Source organism: Cicer arietinum, chromosome 1, assembly GCF_000331145.2.
Source record: "Cicer arietinum cultivar CDC Frontier isolate Library 1 chromosome 1, Cicar.CDCFrontier_v2.0, whole genome shotgun sequence".
In the NCBI taxonomy this organism is placed as follows: domain Eukaryota; kingdom Viridiplantae; phylum Streptophyta; class Magnoliopsida; order Fabales; family Fabaceae; genus Cicer; species Cicer arietinum.
This window is the reverse complement of record NC_021160.2, coordinates 50563277-50583799: the sequence shown is the minus strand read 5'-3', so window position 1 is coordinate 50583799 and position 20523 is coordinate 50563277. Positions and strand designations below refer to the sequence as shown.

Genomic DNA, 20523 nt, shown 5'->3' with positions numbered 1-20523 from the left:
TTTACGATATCAATCAATTACACTTATTAAATCAATACTTGACTTTTACCATAATTCATATGATTGATCATGATTTGCGATATATTTACATTGATAATCAATCATGATCATTAATAGTGTGATTATTGTATCATGGAGTTACAAAAATACAATTGACATATTAGAATAAATTACTTGCCTAATTGGTTGACCATCAATGTAAAATTAGTTTGTAATTAAGTATCATGTATCTTTCAATATTAATGTGTACACCACTTTAAAATCATTAATTATATTTTATATTAATTATAATAGAAAACACATCAATAATTAAAAGGACAATTTGATAAAATGATTTTTTTTTTTATTTACCGCAATTTCTTAATATGTGTGAAATCAAACAAAAATGACACTCATGGTAAGACATAAAAAGTATTTATTATAACTAATATAATAAAATAATTCTTATTAGTAAATAATAAAAATTAAAAATCAGGTTTTGAGTATCAGTTGTATTGTGAGGACCGCCCTGTCTAAGTGCATATTTTCTTTGTCTCAAAATAAATGTCATTTAAATTTTTTATACATATATTAAAAAATACAATAAATAAAATAAAAATAATGACTATTTTACTAAATTATCCATTGGTGTTTTTCCTAGTATCATAAATGGAAAATATAATAATATTTTGGAGCTACGGTACACAATAATATGATTGTAGATGTAATTTGAAAAAATAATTAAAGTTATAGTGCGATAGAGTGATTATTGAAGGCAAAAATTTACTTATAGTTCTTTAAGTTTAACTCAGTTTCCACTTAACTTCTTTAAGTTTATTTTATCTCGATTTAATCATTTAAGTTACATTATATTTGCATCGTTATTTCTTTATCTCAATTTCGACAATAATTAGTTCAATCAAAAACTTTTAATCATAAGAAACTCTACCAAATGATGCAATGTTGTATCTCTCATATACTAATCATATTCAGAAAACATTCATTGAATCTTATAAAATTGTCTATATTTTTTGATTTTTCTCTACAACAATTTAAATATTTGTATAACCTTATAAGCAAGGTAATAAAAATTTATCACATAATCATTATTTTTAATTTCGTTCCCGTGCAAATTAACTTGAACAGTTAATTTGTTGCGACGTTTCAATTAGATTTTAATATTTTACGACGATAATTTGAATTTTTTTTAAAATTTAAATAATATATTATACATAATTTAATATATTTTAAATACTAGTGATAGTGATGTAAATCGAATGTAAGTTAAAAGAATCAAATAAATAAATAAAACTTAACCTAAAAAAAGATTGAGAAAGGTATATTTTGGCCTATTATTGAAATAGCAAAACGGTTTGAATTTGTGAAGAAAAGACAATTGTGATGAATAGTTGGAGTGACGGGCGGGGAGTGGACAGTAGATGCTTGGCAACTATGATAAACTTCGAGATGGACGCATGGAATTATTCCTTCGTCGGAAAATGACAACCTTAATCGATTGGAACTAAGTTTTTTATGTCCATTCTAATAATGATGCTTCCATTGCTCCCCAACAAACTCAATACCTGGGTTTCATCGGTTTGTTTGACACCAAAATGTTCTGCAAAAGTTAAAATCTTCTCCTCTTTGCCTTTGCATAATCTTCCCCTTCCGTTCAACCATACATTTTGTCAATATTAATTTGGATAATAATAATAATAATACACTTTTATTGGTTACATATCTTTTCTTCCATTTAATTACACCTAAATAGATTAGATGAATTTAGATCAAGTAATTTGTGTGAACTTAATTTCCGTAAATAACTTATTTGCGTGAATTAAAAATAAATATACAATTAACAAAAGTGTACGTAATGTAATAATAAATGTCACAAATTATGTTCCGTATAAATATATCTCTCACTGCATAGACATTTTTATTCTGAGTTTTAAATTTAAATTTGAGATTTCTCATTTTCTTAGGATCAGTTGTATGAATTAGCTACCAAGTTATTTAAAAAATATTGTCAAATTCACGTCATGCATGTAAGGATATGTATTATAATAGTGTGTATATTATATAGTGCCCTCGTAACGTGGAGTTTATGGTTTTGTTTGGAAACTCTATGGAGTTGTTTCATGACAGGAGAAAAAACAAAAAAACCTATGTGTTTGTAAAAAGACAAGTCATGTAATGTAGTTCTCCGAGGACACGGGCTAAACTTGCGCTGAAACCTATGCCATGGGAATCACAAAGCTCTCCAGAACACATTTTTACTTGGAACTTTTAAGTAACCATATTATTGAGACAAATATTTTTTATTTTTTAAATTTGTGTTAATTTTCTTTATTAATATAGTGGTAAAATATTTTTAAAGTGAATAATTGTTTATATTTTTTAAGAACAATGAAAATATCAAGAAAATTGTTATCATAATTTTTGAAAAATGTATATTCGCTGTCTAACAAAATAGTTTTTTTTCCTCTTTTACCTGGTTTAAACCTTTGTCCTACTCCTCTTGTTGAATGATAGGATTAATACCAAGTCTTGCTCATAATCTATTTATTTGCAATTGAAAGTAATTTTTAATTTGGCAAAAATATAATTAGCAAAAATTTGTTTTTTTTTTTTTAATTAAAGTTTATTATTTTCTTTTACTTAGCATATTATATTACTATTATTTTAGAGTCAAAATCAGAGGCTGTTAAATTGTTCCTTTGTATTCTGTAATCCAATCAAACAAGTAACCTTTCTTTAGTGGTTAATCAGGTAACATTTTTTCTTTTTTCACAAGTGACACTAACTTATTATGCTAACAATATCAATTAAACTTAATTATAATCTTTTACAAATATCACTTTATAGCAGAACCACTGTACATTATGCTGATGAGGTGTTAAGCAGAAAAACTATTATCAGAATCCAACTTTCATGCGCAACTTGCTAGTACGTAGGTGAACGTCAATTCATTCATTGAATAAATCCAAATTGATCGGTTTCTTTGTCTTCTAATCTCAAACTTTACATGCAACCAATTGGTTCCTCTCCCTAATATCTTCACCATAATGTTTTAGTATCTGCATGGAACTAAAACTATATATAATTCCAAAACACTTTAATCTCTTATTTAAACCAAGCTAAATAGGTATTACCGGTACTTTTTGATTCCATTGTCAAGAACAAAGCATAATAAAATTCTTTTGATGGAAGGAAAACAAAAGGGTTCCAGTTACACTTTTCCACCTGGTTTTAGATTTCACCCTTCTGATGAGGAACTCATAGTTCATTACTTGCAAAAAAAAATCAAATCACTTCCACTTCCAGCTTCTATTATAGCTGAAATTGATCTATATAAGTATAATCCATGGGAGCTACCAAGTATGTTCTTTCACTCTTTGCCATCTACTCTTTATATTTAGTATTTCCCAATTCTTATTTAACAGATAGGGATCCAGATTAGTGCAGTAACTGCGCCGCACAGTTTTCAATCTCAACCCTCTGAACTCAAACTAATGATTGAGATCATTTAAAACAGATTTTGTTTGTGTAATCTGAACCACATGATCTCATATTGATGGTCGAGATCTTTCACTGTGTGTAAACGCATGCTTTTTTAACAACAGGAAATCTAGATCCAACATATTGTAGTTTAGAAAATCGAACCTGTTTTTCTTTTTCTTGTGATTGTGCAGAGAAGTCTTTGTTTGGGGAGGAAGAATGGTATTTCTTTAGCCCGAGAGATCGAAAGTACCCAAATGGATTAAGGCCAAACAGAGCAACAGGTTCAGGATACTGGAAGGCAACAGGAACTGATAGGCCAATTATTTCTTCATGTGGATCAAAGCATATAGGAGTGAAGAAAGCTCTTGTGTTTTATTCAGGTAGACCTCCTAAGGGAGCTAAGACAGATTGGATCATGAATGAATATAGGTTGATTGACACAACAACAAAATCTTTCATGCTAAAAGGTTCCATGCGAGTAAGTGTTCAAGTTAAATTGTTTTCATATAAGCTATTAGCTATTTTCATAAGCTATCGTTGGCTTTTATTCAAGGTACTTGAACTCAATGCAATAATAAGCATTTCTCTTGCTGTCACAGTTGGATGAGTGGGTATTGTGCCGAGTTCGACATAAAGGCTATTCATCAAAGAATTTATCTGAAAATCAAGAAAATCCTTGTGAACCAAATATACCAGTAAACCTACAGACGAGTGAAGAACATCCGACAAACACGAAGTTTCGAGCTGACATGATCACAGATTATCAATACAAAGACTATCAGATCATAGCCTCGATTCTTGTTGGTGGAGTTATACCTCCAAATGAGAACATGTCAAGTTTGAGCTTTAAGGGAAGCAAAGGCAACAACCTAACTTCAGAGTATGAAGAAGGTTCCAATAAAGTGAATTCTCAAACTGCAATCCCTTCTTTGGAATGTTACTTCAACCCACTGAAAAGAAAATCTAATGAGGATGATGATCAGTTTGAGAATCTCATTTCTTTTACAAGCAAGTTCAACACTGAGAACAAAATAGACAAATCTTTTAACAAGGTCTTGACCAATAGAGAATTGAACTGCTATGAGATTTTCAATGGGAGCACACCAAATCCTAGCATCGATTTTCAAGAACTAAATGAATTAAACTTTGCAGAATGATACCAGCAACAATGAAGTATAGAAGTAACCGGAACGACAATGGGCCTCAAACATTCAAGTGAATTATAGTTCTATTTCTTTTATGTGTGGTTATAAAATTATTGCTACCTGCAACATTTGGCGAATAACTAGATATAGAAGTTTCCAAGTATTCATGAAATTCTGTGACAACGATGTGAATATTGCCATGGCCAAATAAACAAGCTTGTCATTTGGCAAATTAGTTTCTTAAGTGTGCAGTGTGTCATTGTACAAGAACTTCATATCCTACTTAGCAATGATAACTTGTAAATACAATTTCTATTCCTCCAACCTATTGGAGGAGTTTCATGTAATTTCAACAAAATCATATTGAACTGGGAAGATTATTTGTAATTTATACTTTATACTTTTTTTTTTGCAAATAAGGTACATATAAATGTTATTGGAAAGAGAGATAACATGTGTAAGTGACATGTTAATACATCAAAGAGTTACATAATACATTGGTAATATATATGTTGCCATCCTTCAGCAGCTGAACTATTCGAAAATTACGCAGAAAGCCCTCAGATAGTGTAAGGATGCAATATCATAGAAGTCACCTGAGTGCACTGTAACAAAGAATAAAAGCAAATATTTTTTATGCCAACCATGTTTTGAATTAGAATGCATGGTAGCCAGGGGTAGGATATAGGACTTACTTGTATAAATATGTAACGATTCCCAGAAGAACACACAGTAGAATGATGTCGATGCAGAAATTTCGACTAGACCTCAGCTGGAGAGGAAACAGATATTATATTTCAATGGAAACATTCAAACTTTCATGCAAATGAGAGTGCAATTAATCATGTTAATTACCTCGGTGAGAGTTTTCTTGAGTCTCAAGTTAGTGTTTCTTACATCACTTGTCACCTTATCCACCTGTATAATCAGGCCAAGCACACAGCTCATTATGATGTATTTATGACATACTTGCCATATTAATTTAGAAATTTATTTATTTCAACCTAGAAACTTTACCTTTGTGTCGATTTCATCCATTAAAGGAACTTGCCGATCTAATTCCTGAACATAGTTGAGGACGAAAAAAAAGAGAGAAAATGATCATCATCATAAAATCCAACATCTCCAAATGGAATTAATAGAAAGACTAGATACATAACCAACCTCATTCATATCATGGGCTAGATTTTTCAAAGTATCCAATCCTTCTGATATGATATCAAGGCCTTCATCCTGCAGAAATCAGAATTGGAATCATTCTCGAATTGCGCTAGATCAGCCAGTGACAAATACCATAAAACAAAATAAAACTCAGGTCCTTTCTTCTTTTAGCATAGACACCAAAGCTAAGTAAAGCACAAATCTGTCGCACCTGTTTCATCTTGCGCATTTCATATTCATGTCGAAACTGACTGGATTCTTCACTTTGATTGAAATATTCACTGTCAAGATGTCCCTCTGAAGTTCGAATGAAAGAGACAACCATTATTTATTCATAATTAAAATGTCTCTATAAAATGTGATTAGTTTCAGCAACACTAGTCACCTGATGAATCAAACTTGATATGCGGATGAGATGAGGTAGCCGCCCATCCTGCAGTATGGCTAGCAGCAGAGGTAATCCCATCTGGTATTGCTTGGATTCTTTCTGGCAACGCAAGAACAAGATCCTGACGAATGGCTATGTCTTCTTTTGTGAGACCTTTAACCTGTTAGTGACAGGATTAGAATTGTAAATGCATTCATATCCATGCTTTTATTATTGCCAATTGAAGATAACAATGAACTATGCCCCAGAAAGCAAACTGAAGCTCAGTAAAACCTTCCCTCTTGTGAAATAATAGTAATACATAAATAGCATTGTTTTCCATTTAAACTCCCTTGAGCCTTTGAGCATATTGAAAAGGTTTCTGGAAGACTGAAACTATAATATCTAGCCACTTGTTTTTTATAGAAGTTCAAATTATTAAAGTTTATGATCATACACAAATTAATTTGACTTCTAACCACATATTCAACTCCTTCAAAAGATTAATACTACTTCTCTAAAACAATGCAGGCCTGAAAAGTTAGAGTATGGGTGCATTTGTTACAACTTTTCATCTGTTTAACACATATTTTCAAAAAAAAAATGAGACAATGCACACCTTCTTGTTTACAAGCTTGCGCAGTTTAGGAACTTCATCCATCAATCTACCCTTGGATCTACGAACCTCTGCATTCAAAGTCGCAGCAACTGCTCTATTCTTCTCCGTCGAAGCAACCTCAGATTTCTAGATTTAAAAAATAAATAAATAAATATTAATAAAATTGGGGTTAATGAAGAAAAGAAAGAGAAAAGGGAAGAGAATAGAAGGGAACATTGAGAGCTTGTTGAATGGTGGATTCAACTGCGGCGTAAAGACGAGCGAAGGCGTCATCACCGTAAGCGTTGAGTTCACGCTGTTTGTCAATGTCGTATTTGTCATATTTTTTGCAAACGGCGTCAACACGGAAGAGAATGTCGATGACGGACATTGTTGTTTAGGTTTATTCTTCTTCTTCTTCTTCTTTCCCTCGATGGGTTGATTTTGTGTTCCATCTCAAAAAATGCAACGCGGATGAAGCGTTCAGCGTAGAGAACGGTACCACAAATAACTGATTTGCGTTTCATAGCGTGGCATTACCATTTTATTTCTTTTTCTTTCAACTGTTAATAACTAACATAACAACTAACCAATTCATCCATTTTTTGCTCACTCATTTCTTAAATACACCTTTTCCAAAATGTCTTATTAATCTTTGTTTATTCTTTTCTATCAAACTATTCACACAATTCTTCCATTTAGATATGTATTTCATTTCAATTTAGACTAATTTGAAAGAGAAATAAAATAATTAAAGTGATTCATTTATTTTAAAATGTTTCTTTGAGAAAATAACTCTCTCCTTGACTATAAATTACTTAATTGAAAAGTGTTATAAAAAAATTGTCTCGTATTCATCCTTTTTGTCTTTGATTGGTGTTTATAAAAAAATGTAGATAAATTTGTTGCTAATGGACTAAATTTTCAATTCCCTGTTACACCAAACTTGAACTAAATTCAACTTAATAAAATCAAATAATACTTAATGTCACTAAATAAGACTTGTATGATTGTCTCGGCAATTTCAATTCAACTCAAATTCTATTTGGTGTGCTTTCTAATTTCGACTAACAATTTAGAATCTTTAAAAAATAAATAAGATTAAGTAATATTAATACATAATAAACATTAAGATTGCAAAATAATAAATGCTAATTATACATGAAATATATGAAATAACTATTGCTATTTTTTACCGAAAACTAATAAGTATTATTAAATAAACAAAAAAAAACTAACAAGTATTAATGGGTTAATACATCTCATACTACTAAAAAATAAATAAATATTAAAAATTGGAAGTATTTCTAACATGAACATTTAAATAAAAATCTAAAGATGAACTCTTGCTAAAAATGACAATAATCCATCTTTAAACACATTTTTAAATATCCATATCAGATATTAGATGTACTTTTGAAAACATATGTTTTTAAATTCAGTTTTAAAAAATAAATTTAAAATTACATTTGATCAAAAAGGTTTTCATAACAAGATAAAAAAAAAACATTAATATCTATATTTATGCGTAGAGAATATCATGAAAAATAACATCTCAAATGTTTTTATGATTCGTGTCAATTTAATGTAATAGCATGTATTAATGCAAATAAACACACTAATAAGTACGACTAAACTAATTTTGTTTGGTAATCATTTTTTGAGGTTAAAAATATTTTTTTTAATCTTTAAGAACATGTATATTAATGATTTATATCTAAAAATTTATATTTTCAACATTTTAAAAATTTAAATATTATTTTTAATTTAAATATGCAAAAGATCCGTACAAATAAAACTCACTCTTATTTTAGTCACTATACAAACATTTTTTTTTTCAATTTTACCTTATAATTTCAAAATATTTTTAATTTAATCATTCGTTTAATTTTATTGCTGAAGTTGAAATTATTAGATGACTGGCTTACATGATATGGTTAAAAATTTGACGAGTCACCATTATTTACTACTAATCCTTTATTGAATATTTTTTATTATTATTATAAAAAAAATTATTTTTCTTGATAAAAAACCAATCCTTCATCGCAAACCCATAACAAATCGTCATCTTGCTCCCTCCCTTTAGCCACATCACCTCTACCCAACAAGGGCTCATATAAAAAACCTTAAGATCTGTATTTCAAAAAATCAAAAGCCAATATAAAAAAACCTAAAGCCCAAAACTTAAAGCTACCAACATGGGGAGACAATATAGAGTTCAAGACAGGGAGAGTAAGTAAGTGCGGATTAGGCCACTGCGCATGATCCTGAATTTTTGTAGATCTCATAGTATAGTTATATATTATCAACGTTTATAAATAATTAAATATTTTATTATAATTGAATAGGATAATACAATGTTTTATGGAATCGATTTTGCATATTTAAACTTCGATAAAAAAATGTATACTCATTAAGAGCATATGTTAGTATGACTTTTTTTTTTTTAAATAGTAAATATCAATAATGAATTCTATTAGAAGTCTTGTTACCACTCTTAACTATGTCAAATATAACACTTACATTACATTGACATTATTCAGAAACAAAATTGAAATTGAATGATGAAATCTTGTGTTGGATTGAAAGGAAAAAGTAGATCGAAGAGCATGTGAATCGCGTGATGGTTTGCAGTAATAATTAATTGAATCTTAAATGTTGAGCTACTATTACTGCAACAGGTGTGGCGGCCACAAGACAGAAAACACGCCGCCATACCATTATGAGCTAAATAATCGCCATCTATAATCTCGATTCTCCATAGAGAAGCAAAATTCTACAATGCTTATAATTATATATAGCTATTAAAATGTTTTTATACGATATACTATAAGTTCTAGTCTACGCTCTACACATAAGAAATAAAAGATCTCAAATCGTTTAACAAGACATAATCTGAAAAGGAATTAAAATTAACGCAACCAAACTAAGCTACTTCGATAACAACGAGTCAACAACAAAGCAACCTGCAAATTCAATAGAACTTAACTTAAACAGAGATTAGTCAAATTAATTAAGCTTAGGAGAAACGCAGTTTCTAATTAGAGAAATGAAAACAAAGCGGTTTGGATTTAAACACATATCAAGATCAAGATCAAGATCCGAAACCTAAACTATCAGATTCGGATCCTCCAATCATACACCACCGCCAGATTTGTAACGATACAGCTTCCCGAACACGTGAAGCGCGGTGACGAAACCGATGAAGCAGAGGCTCATAACCAAAACAACCGTCGGCGATATCTTCAGCCCCGGAGCATCGTCGGTGTAGAATCTCAGCATGTTGTTGCCTCCACCGGAACTACCTCCGACGCTGGCAGTGGTGTTTCCAGAGCCAAGACGACGACGGCGCATGCCGGCGGTGGCGGCAGCAGAGCCGCGGGGAGCTACGACTCCTCCTGGTCTGGAGGAGGTGGTGGTAGCCGATTGAGACTGAGAAGCACCTCTGGCCATTTGGCGGTGAAGTAGAAATATAGGAATATGGAGTCTGATGAAATTGGAAAATGGAAGAAGTGAGAGTAAAATAGGTGAAGAAGACTTAAGACAAGTAAAAGGACCACCATATTTACAACGCATATACCGATACAAATTAGTGTGTTCTTTTCTTTCTTTTTTTAATCAAAATAAATGTCAATTTTTTGTTTCATTTTCTTCGTTTCTTCTTTTTTTTTACTATAAAACATATAATAATCCGTTTAAATTCATTTGAAATAATAAAATACATTAAAAGTAACATTAATTTAATGTCATTAAAATTGAGAAAAAAAATTGGAGGAATAAATTCACAACACTCATTTTAATAACATAAAAATATATTTATAAATATAATAAAATCAAACTGACTACAATAATAATACAATTAACTTAATTTCTATTTCTATGTGAGAGTCAAATATAAAGAAACATAAAATATATTTTTTAAATTAATATGTCGCAGGCCAAGAGTACTATCAACTATTTCTGTTAAAAAGTAGGGTATTTTGATATTATTTTTTTATAGTGTAGTAATTTGGTATGTTGAAAAAAAAAAAGATATATTCAAAAAAAAGTCTTTTAAAGAGTAAAATTTAATAAACCAAAAAAAATGTAAAATGTTGAAATTAATCTCTTATAACTTATGAGAAAGCATAATATAAGAAGAGTTTAATGAATATAGTAAATTAGCTTTATAATGTAATTCAATGGCAGGAATATCATCTTGTTTGTATAGATTTTTTTTTTTTTTTAATAATTATTGTATACTTTTTATTTTTATTGAAAGTTAATGTAAAATTAATTTACGATATACTTTTGTTCTCATATTAGAAAATAGAAAGAAAAAAAATTAACACAAGTTTTTTTTGACTATTTACAAAAATAACACAAGTTAAGTAAGACGAATGCTACCTACCGTGGATTACTTTGACACGTGGTCTCAAGTAAATTAAAATTTTAAAAATATCTAAAATACTAAAACGATTAATAAAATTACTAGAAAGTATAATTTAGTGATTTTTTTTTTTTTTTTTATGATTGTGAAATGATTTGATTGATTTTGATTAAAAAAATAAAAAGAATGAATGTGTTTTTTAAAATTTTATTTCTTTTGAACTGATATTAATTAAGTAATTGTTTAAATCGTAAAGATAAAGAGAACTATTAAATTATATTTTCAAATAATAATTTTAATCATCATTATATTTTTAAATAATTTTCAAGCATCAGTTCATCGGTTCATAGTAAAATAATTACACAATGACCCACCTAAAATTCATCTCTTTAAAATAAAAATATTAAATATATTGGATAGTTAACCTGTGAACTTTTTTGCTAGTTCTATGATGTATAAATAAAACATGCATTATTAGGCAAAACTTTATTTTTACTATTAGATGAATAAGTTCCATCATTAATCAAGTGAAATAGGGTTTAACTTAATGATCAAATGGTGGAAAAAAATATTTATACATGGTACAACGCTACTTTTCTTATTTTGGTTATACACCATAGAAAATTTCATCTTTATACCTTTATTAATATGCAATTTTAATATGGAATAATAAATACATAAAAAATATTTAGAAAAAATTATTTATCAGAAAAAAAAGTTAAAATGATGAAAAATACTTACTATATACTATCATCACTTAGTTATTTTGGCCCATCAAAATAATTAATAAAGCACCCCTACTGAGTGAACTATATCTACCCCCAAGCTAAGCAAAATGTTGCTCTCCAAAAATCTATACAAGCTATACGATGATCATCATCACATTCACACATGTGATGATGTCATTTTAAGTTATTTGTGGCCATTTTAGAAAATGAAAATTCGTCGCTGTGTTGGACATCAATCTCAAGTTGAGTCAGGCCTGAGCCCACAGAAACACAATTGGGCTTGTTGGTCTCTTGTTCATGATCATGAGCCAAGTGACCCATTTCCATTTCATGAAAATAAATTGAGCTAGAAGAAGTAGCACGGGCCTCAACCTTGTTGGAGGGTGAGGGTGAATAGGCCTCGTAGGGATTATAGGTCTCAAAGTTGAGTCTTGTTGGAGATGTGGTGGGGTGTGTGTCCGTTTCGCTGTGGTAAGGACGAAGGATGTGGGCCGGGGACATAGAATGGGCCGGAGTTATGGATCTTGTTGACATTGGGCTTTGAAACCCCGATCCACGGTTCTGCTTTATGTGCTTCTTTGCGGTGTTGTGCCAATTCCTTAGAGCTGTGGCTACTCTTTCGTTGAATATGGCTGGCTTCATGGTTGAACCCATCTGATTTATTTAAATAAAAAACATAAATATTTTAAATTATTGAAAATGAAAATAAAAATGAAGATATCAATCTACCTGTGTCACAAGAGCATAGAGAGGAAGAGTGACGTAGCTGCAAAGGATTTGAACAAAGACCCTGCCAAACTATCCATATTAAATTGTTGATTGCATATAGTAATAAAATTGATATTAATATGGACATACGTATTTTCAATGCGAGTTGAAAGACAATGGAATGGGAATGTATGAGACTCACCCCATGGATATTCTAATGACTACATCCTCTGTACGCGAATTGAAACAGGACGTCAACCCAAATTGAAGCTGGAATTAATTAAATTAAACAATTCAAAATATTGTTTCAATTTCATTATCAAATAAAATACTATATAGTATATTATAATGAGGACTTACCGCAGTCCATGAAAAGAAAGCAAGCTGGAAGGCATTCTGTTTCAATAATTGTGCATTAAAAAACATAAATAAGAGACTTTATTTTATTTTATTTTTTAAAATTACATTGATGTTAGTGGTTTTGAAAAGTAGTACACATAATATGTACCTGAAAGAGCACAAAATTAATAAGGTGGAGAATAAGTCGAGGTTTGCTAAACCAGAATAGGTCATCCCCAGGTTGCACCACTGGCTCTCCCTTTACCACCATTCCTTGTTTTTGAATTCTAAGCCCCATTTGAGTTATTATCACTTGCAACTTTGTCCCAACTAATAGGACAATCTGATATTTTAGGACAAAAATATCATTATTTAACTACAATTCCTATTTCATGTGACAATTAATTATATAAGCTATGGCATTACATGTACTTACAATCAAAGGTACAAATGGTAGCCACAGATAAGAGTGCCAGCCTGTTCATACATAAATGATGCATGGAATTGTAAGTGTGTATAATCATCATTTTCATTGAAATTATTTGAGATTAATTATGAGATGTACTATTTTTTTACCATGAGTGTGGAACAAGAGGAACAACACTGTGATGAACCAGATTGGAGGACTAAACAATAAAATAAAAAGAGGGCAGTTAATTACACTTGATATATAATAATATATCAAACTTGTAATATTAAAAATATGGCACATCTTATATAGTTTTGCTAGTTGTGACAGTAAAAAAATCATGAAAGGAAAAGGACACAATATCTGTTAAGCATAAACCTGATTTCTACCACAACTTTGAAGTCTTCTTCCAAACATCTTTTGATATAATGTCTAAAGTCGAATTTTTGGTGACTTTGGGGCGCCAAATGTGCCTAAAATAATCAGACAATAAAGCTGAATTCCATTAAAGCAATTTCATAACAAACAAGTATTAGAATTCATAGATGGTGGTAAAATTTTAATCTTAAATTGCGGTCTACAACTACAATTACAATTGCAGTCGCATATCAATGCTTACAACATAACTACAAGTGCGGTGTAATATATTACCATCATAAATCCATGCCTCAAGGTCAAGTAATCCACTTCAGGAACTGACCTTACAAATTGCCTAAAGAAACAAACCTGCAAAATTGCAATTAGGTAAAGCAAACAAACCTGTTCTCAGTTGTATTTTAAGTCTAGTAATTTTGCAAAATTCTGAAATTTAAGAGCTAAAAAATGTGTTTGACTTTGACTTATACACTTACAATCCAAATGAGGACAGGATTTTTTGTCCAGAAACTCAAGTGTCTTCTTCCAAATGAAGTCTCACTAGCAAATCTGAATCTTTCAGGATCTATCATATACAAACAATGCACCAATAAAATAAATGCCACTTCCCTAACATAATACTATATAATATAATATTATGTATATACATAATATTAATTAGCACTTTTTTTATGTTTGAGGAAAAGACTAACCATGTGAAAATTGGTACTCAAGTGTCTTGGTTTCCTCTTCCCATCGTTTCCACCTTCTCATCTATTGAGTTGCAATATATTATTCATATACAAGTAATTAAAGAGGCACCAAAATATATTTTATAATAATAATAATAAATGGGTTAAATTAAGTAATAAAAAATGTACTATTGAAATGAATGTGAATTTTACCTTTGCTCTGCCTAGAGCCAGAGTAAGTATGCAGTAAAGAACATGAAAAACAGCCAGCACAAATATAAATATATGGAGTTGATGAATTCCCTCTGATGACACAAATGCTACTTTTCCCTGAACATTTTTTTTTATATATATATGATTCATTTGTTTCCTAATAAATATCATTGCTTAATCAAAACAATCTAAACTTGTGGATATTTTTATAAATTTAATTTTAATATAATGATTTAATAATTATAATTGATGTACCTGAGCGGCACATTTGTCGATTCCTCCGGCAGCCAATATACGGCGGGAGTTTTTGTTTTGAGAAGCAAGCAACGCCGCTAGTAATCTCCGGCCACCGGTTTCATGTTCTATCGGTTGGTGATCATCCGAATTCCTCTCTGCATTATTGGTACAAGGGTGCCACGTGGCTGCAACCTTTTCTGATATACATATTTTTGATATTAAACCTTCTCCTATAGTTAGGAGCAATGATATGAACCCCAATAACATAAGCTCTGCACCAACACAAACTAATTCAATATTATCTAAACTAATTCAATTACTTTATAAGTTTTAACTGATTAATCAAACTCACACCTGATTTGATTTTTTCAAGTGACTCATACAAGGCACTTTTGTGCTTGTTCTTCAACCACTGCTCACATGCACAAATTAAACAATTAACTTGTAAAAGAGACACTAGCATATATATATTTATTTATATGCATGTGTGCATATTATATATACCTTTCCTATGATGTGGAAAATGTGTTCAATGATGATAGAAATAGAGAGTATAACAAAGCAAACAACGGCAACAGCCCAAGTAGGCGTTTCAGTTAAGCTTCTTCCTCCTGCCATGCTTAATTTGCTTCTTAATTACTTCAGTTACAAGTAATGTAAATCAACATATATATAGTGCTTATTTTCTTTGAGGCATAATAATAAATAATAAATAATAAATGGCTGAGATGTGAAGTTGAGAGTAGGACAAAGAAGGGGATTTCAATTGCTGTTTGCTAATGTTGAAAAAAAATTCCAATTATTCAAGGATGTGTTTTTTTCCCTTTTTTTCTGTAAGGAATATACATATTGACTTTTGATTTTGACGCATAAACAAACTGTATATAGTTAAATTTTACATCATGATCTAGTAACAAAATAACATAATATTTTCTTTCAAATTATGTCTCACTTTTTGTTTTCTTAAGTTTACAAGTATATGATTATATATACTCACCTAGGTTCGTTTAATTTATCTGTTTTAATTTGGTGCTGTAATTTGTCTTTTCCTTTTGATATTTTATGGAATTAGAATGATGAAGGTTTAACTAAGAATTTAAAATGAGTGAACAGCCAAATTTCCATTTTATATTGCAAAGTTAAATTAATTTATCTATTTTGTGAATTAACAAATGAGTAAACACTATTTTACAAAATATTAAATTATTCTTTCAAATTTATCTAACGTTAGTTAGAACACTCACTTCATTAAGTAGTTTTATTAAAGGCGTTGATGTATCACATTAAGTGAGATCGTATTTATCTTTGTTGATACGATGCTACACAAAACCTTAAAGACAAGTTTTATCCAAGTTAATTACTTACATTTTTATGTGTATTGACCTCCTCATTAATGCTAATTGGTTTTAGGGCTTTGGCAGTAAAATTAATTTTGTTTCAAAAATTGATTATAAGTTGAAATTAAAATTTATAATTAAAATCCAATAATAATTTTTAAATTACAAGTTGTCGTTCAACACACTTTTACTTAAATATATTCAAATATAAATAAATTTACATTAATTTCACTTTTAACTAATATCAATTTTACAAAATTAATTTATTCAAAATAAATTTTTATTGTCAAAGAATCCAACACACAATAACTAATCACTACTTCATTTTGTTTTGGATAAAGCTTGAAATTTAACATTTTTCTTAACCAACCTATCATTTCATATTGTTAGTTTTGAGCAATATTTTTTTAATGATGGAAACTCAAGTCAATTATTATCTTGACTAAGTCCAAGTTGCAAAAAGTTATTATTCATACTTTATACTACTAAAAAAAGTTATTCAGCTTATGTATGACTTGCAATAAACATAGTAATAATCGATGACAAATTCAAAAGATAAAAAGGCTGATTTATTTGTCCAATGAGCCATCCAAATTCAATCTGATAGAGAGTAGATATCTCCTGTTTTTGATGGACCTAAAATGGCAGCTGAAGTTTTTTTTAAAAAAAAACTATTATTAAACAATTAAATTTAACAATAAATATCAAAAAACTAGAAATGAGGCATTCCGAGAATTGAACTCGGGACCTCTCGCACCCTAAGCGAGAATCATACCACTAGACCAAATGCCCTTTACATGTGGTAATAATTTCGGTATACAATAAAACTTTATACTGGGTATTAATGGTAGTATAGTTTAGACTAAGCTAAAACTTATTGTGCGTACTAATGGCAGTAATAATTCTAGCTAAATTCTTTAGACTAAATTAAACCTTTTGAAATCCTACAAACTCAATTCAAATATAATTTTTTTTTTACTATTCATAAATGAGTTTTTTTCCTTCATAATATTTGACATATAAAGTTACCGATTTTTCTTTCTTTATTTCTCTAGAGAAAGAATTATCCATAGAAAACAACATGGTAGAGGCATGGACGGCACTATGTTGGGTCTAGTGAGGGTTGGAGCCCCACTTTGTTTTTGCATTTTTATTTTGAAATATATATATATAGTTTGAATAATTGATTTATGTCACCTACACATCCAAAATTAAAATTTACACAACAAAATATAGAAAATTGCTAATCTACATTATTTTTAAGTTCAGTTATTCAATTATTCAATCAAGTGACTAATTGACCATTTTAAGTGTTGAATTATTGTCATACAAAAGTGTTAGTTGTTTCTTGTTTAAGTCTAAGATTTCTTTTATGTATTTGATAAAGAGAGGTTGAATAATTAATTATATGTTAAATAAATATTATCAAAAATTAGATGTAAAACTGCATGAGATATAAATGGTTAAATAATTATTTAATTACTTATATAAAATTATTTTTAGTGACGTTAAAAATGAAAAAATAATTTAATATTTTGAAATAAGAAAAAAAAAACAAACAAACTATTATAATGATGTTATGTTTAAAAAAAAAATACATATTTAATACTTTAAAATTTTTACATATGTCAATCACACTATTCAAAATTTATATGTCCGTCCTTAGATGTAGGGAACTTGAAGAGGGGTTTGTGGTTATTTGAATACAAAGTTGAGTAGAAGAAATATTTTAATTATGCACATTTAAATACAATATTTCAATACACACTTTTTTATTTGTCCATATTCATATTTATCTCACCTAATTTATATAATACACATTTGAATATATTACCAGCACACATCATAAATTATGGTGAATATATGACACATAATAAATACAAGTTACCTATACATACTTTTACAAATTAAATATCGTATGTGTAGACATACTTACGTTTACTAATTGAACGGATAAAACTCGTAGGTTGTTGAGTAATATTTTTATGTACTCAGTGTCATTTCTATAATGAACTATTTAAATTAAGAAGATTATCAAGACGCATTATTGAATGAAAAAATTAATATAAATTATTAATCTTTAAGCAACTCACTGAACTTATAATAGAAGAATTTAAGAGTTTTAACTTTTTAAGTTGTCAATTAAGTGATGAGAATTTTACTTTATAATTTAAAAAGAACATAATTTAAATCTCTTTAATGGTTGTAACATAGTTATAAATATCATTTTAACTAACAAAATTTCTTCTATTCATTTTTTGTTTTTAAAAAAACTCTTAAAGTTTAAAAGAATAAGAAGAGTAGGTCCGGTTTGATTAAGATAAGCATATCACAATTTAGTGGTAATGAAAGCTCTTGAAACATATTTAAACCGCCAATCCAATTAAATATCTAATCTATAATTATGCTTGGGGAAAAAATTACTACAATAATATCCTAAAGAGACATAATGGCTATAGGCACCTCTTTTTCTTTCTTTGCTTTGATGTTTGGTCTTTGATAAAAAAAAAAAGCACTTGTTTGTGGCTTTTGATACCCCAATTGCATGTCAGAAATCATGGGGATACCCTTTGTCTCCTATGATGGACCCACTAGCTCTTTCTTTTTTTGGAACTAAGCAAAACATGCATTATGCATTTAGTCCTGATTAGACACTAACACCTTCACCAATTCTTCATTCATTACATACAACAAAATACTATAGGACTACCATTTTTTTTTATATAAGGACTAGTTACGTTATGTTACTTTATTAAAGTTTTACGTAAACTACTAAAATTTATAGTCTAATATATATCATGCTCGAATAATTCTTTTTTAAGTTTATTTTTAATTTATTGTCTAACAATATGCATCATGTTCGAATAATTTTTTTTTTAAATTTAATAGATTAAAAGTTTCACAATACATGTCGTCGAAAGAATCTTTTAAATTTATTATCTAAATATAAATAAATTACTATTATATTAAATTGAGTATAGAGTCATAGTGTTAATCAATCATTAATTTTCTCAACTATCAAATTCTACCAAGAACCTCAGAAATGCTATTAAATTAGGTAAATTAAATCTTAGTTATAAAATTGCATTAAGAATCATGTGCTCTTGGCAATTACTTTAATAAATGTAATAAACATATAATATATAATCCATTCACTTAATTTATATATATATATATAATAAAAGTTTGAGCTTTGACAGAATCATTTAGTGGACACTTGTGGCTTTTAGAGTAGTACAACTTGGTAGAGTATACAACTATGTAATGCAAACCTATTTCGAGTAGATCCCTAGGTGTATATGCAATGTATTTTATCAACAAAAGGAAGAACAAGAATTTAAATTTAATTACATTGCTTTCAATTTTTCAGTAAGAAAAGATAGAAAGATATATTGTCGACTCAATGTTGAATTGCTTGACACTACCAACTTTCCTTGCTCATCAATATTTATCAATTTATATGTTCAGTATATTCTTTATTATTCGTATCTAGCTATGATTAAGTTACACACGTTTTCTTTCATTATTTTTGTTGATTACGACATTTGACATTGCAGTAACATATTTTTATAAAGTATTCAAGAAGAATTAACGAAAGTTAAAAAGGCAAAGTAACCGTGCAAGCCAATATTTTAATTAATATTACTTTATAGAAAAATATCATATTATTACTCAAAAGTATTATTATTAGGGATCACGAAGTGTTTTGATTTTGATTATTTATGCACGAAGGGCCTTGACGTGCATTTCAAGAGACAAATGATGAAATTGAAAGGAAAAAATTGTTATACTTTAAAAGCCATTGAAAAGTATCTTTATCCAAACAATATCTTTATCTATATGTGCCGGGAAAGCCATAAAATGGATAAAGAAAACTAGTTAGCCAACCTCTTTCTCTCTTTAGGGGCCCAAATTTTTATCTTCACATTAATTATTGCATGAACTTTTTATAATTACTACTAGTGAATTTTACAAAACCTACAAATTACTCAAAACCTTTTATCATTATTTGACACTTTGTTAAGGAACCGTTCTAGCTAGCTTAAAGTTTTCCCTCAATTTATAATTTACTAGTTATTTATCACACAATGTAAGTAATGTCAATGTTCTTAATAATATGAATCAAAAGATAAGAAAAGAAAGAGAGGGGTAACAAAAAGAGGTTAGGTTTCCATCAAAATGATAAAAGATGTGAATACAAGAATTACAAAGAGAATAAATAATAAAACATAAATAAACTAAATTACTAACTTAGAAACATAAAAGATTCAATTAACTATTATCTAACTAACAAATACTATAAATGGGAGTTGGTATTTTTATTTGGTCTTTTGACCATTATGTTTCGCTAATAAGTAAAAATGTATATATATATATATATATATA

At 29.0% G+C, this 20523-nt stretch overlaps 4 protein-coding genes and 1 non-coding gene across 5 annotated transcripts; 1 reads left to right on the top strand and 4 right to left on the bottom strand.

Annotated features, from left to right (window-relative positions):
* Window positions 1–2946: 2946 nt before the first annotated feature.
* NAC02 (NAC domain-containing protein) lies at window positions 2947–5016 on the top strand. Its single transcript, XM_004487076.4, has 3 exons — window positions 2947–3357; window positions 3672–3958; window positions 4080–5016. Exons 1-3 carry the CDS (start codon window positions 3183–3185, stop codon window positions 4635–4637), a joined length of 1020 nt encoding a protein of 339 aa, XP_004487133.1. The 5' UTR covers window positions 2947–3182; the 3' UTR covers window positions 4638–5016.
* On the bottom strand, window positions 4973–7421 carry LOC101491917 (syntaxin-71-like). Its single transcript, XM_004487075.4, has 9 exons — window positions 6987–7421; window positions 6773–6898; window positions 6172–6334; window positions 5998–6083; window positions 5790–5858; window positions 5643–5687; window positions 5481–5543; window positions 5321–5397; window positions 4973–5230 (listed from the first exon to the last, which is right to left on the bottom strand). The coding sequence occupies exons 1-9, from the start codon at window positions 7140–7142 to the stop codon at window positions 5218–5220; spliced, it is 798 nt and encodes a 265-aa protein (XP_004487132.1). The 5' UTR covers window positions 7143–7421; the 3' UTR covers window positions 4973–5217.
* Window positions 7422–9701: 2280 nt separating this feature from the next.
* LOC101491607 (uncharacterized) lies at window positions 9702–10306 on the bottom strand. The gene has a single exon (XM_004487074.4). It carries the CDS (start codon window positions 10202–10204, stop codon window positions 9887–9889), a length of 318 nt encoding a protein of 105 aa, XP_004487131.1. The 5' UTR covers window positions 10205–10306; the 3' UTR covers window positions 9702–9886.
* A 1531-nt stretch (window positions 10307–11837) lies between these two features.
* LOC101492588 (MLO-like protein 6) lies at window positions 11838–15431 on the bottom strand. Its single transcript, XM_004487077.4, has 15 exons — window positions 15305–15431; window positions 15155–15212; window positions 14819–15072; window positions 14564–14680; window positions 14372–14432; window positions 14156–14244; window positions 13956–14030; window positions 13683–13777; window positions 13472–13521; window positions 13332–13372; window positions 13065–13238; window positions 12917–12952; window positions 12759–12826; window positions 12578–12638; window positions 11838–12502 (listed from the first exon to the last, which is right to left on the bottom strand). Exons 1-15 carry the CDS (start codon window positions 15416–15418, stop codon window positions 12023–12025), a joined length of 1773 nt encoding a protein of 590 aa, XP_004487134.1. The 5' UTR covers window positions 15419–15431; the 3' UTR covers window positions 11838–12022.
* Window positions 15432–16856: 1425 nt separating this feature from the next.
* Window positions 16857–16929, bottom strand: TRNAP-AGG (transfer RNA proline (anticodon AGG)). The gene has a single exon. It is a non-coding gene; the product is annotated as a tRNA-Pro (tRNA).
* Between the last annotated feature and the right edge of the window lie 3594 nt (window positions 16930–20523).

Bases quoted from the DNA above. Each gene is read 5' to 3' on its own strand.
- NAC02 (XM_004487076.4), top strand. From the start codon at position 3,183: ATGGAAGGAAAACAAAAGGGTTCCAGTTACACTTTTCCACCTGGTTTT. The intron at 3,358-3,671 runs GTATGTTCTTTC...GTGATTGTGCAG, and splicing joins TAATCCATGGGAGCTACCAA to AGAAGTCTTTGTTTGGGGAG. The intron at 3,959-4,079 runs GTAAGTGTTCAA...TTGCTGTCACAG, and splicing joins TGCTAAAAGGTTCCATGCGA to TTGGATGAGTGGGTATTGTG.
- LOC101491917 (XM_004487075.4), bottom strand. From the start codon at position 7,142: ATGTCCGTCATCGACATTCTCTTCCGTGTTGACGCCGTTTGCAAAAAA. The intron at 6,084-6,171 runs GTGACTAGTGTT...TTCGAACTTCAG, and splicing joins TATCAAGTTTGATTCATCAG to AGGGACATCTTGACAGTGAA. The intron at 5,544-5,642 runs GTAAAGTTTCTA...CTGATTATACAG, and splicing joins TGGATGAAATCGACACAAAG to GTGGATAAGGTGACAAGTGA.
- LOC101491607 (XM_004487074.4), bottom strand. From the start codon at position 10,204: ATGGCCAGAGGTGCTTCTCAGTCTCAATCGGCTACCACCACCTCCTCC.
- LOC101492588 (XM_004487077.4), bottom strand. From the start codon at position 15,418: ATGGCAGGAGGAAGAAGCTTAACTGAAACGCCTACTTGGGCTGTTGCC. The intron at 15,073-15,154 runs GTGTGAGTTTGA...GTGTTGGTGCAG, and splicing joins ACTTGAAAAAATCAAATCAG to AGCTTATGTTATTGGGGTTC. The intron at 14,031-14,155 runs GTAAGTGTATAA...GCAATTTTGCAG, and splicing joins ATCCTGTCCTCATTTGGATT to GTTTGTTTCTTTAGGCAATT.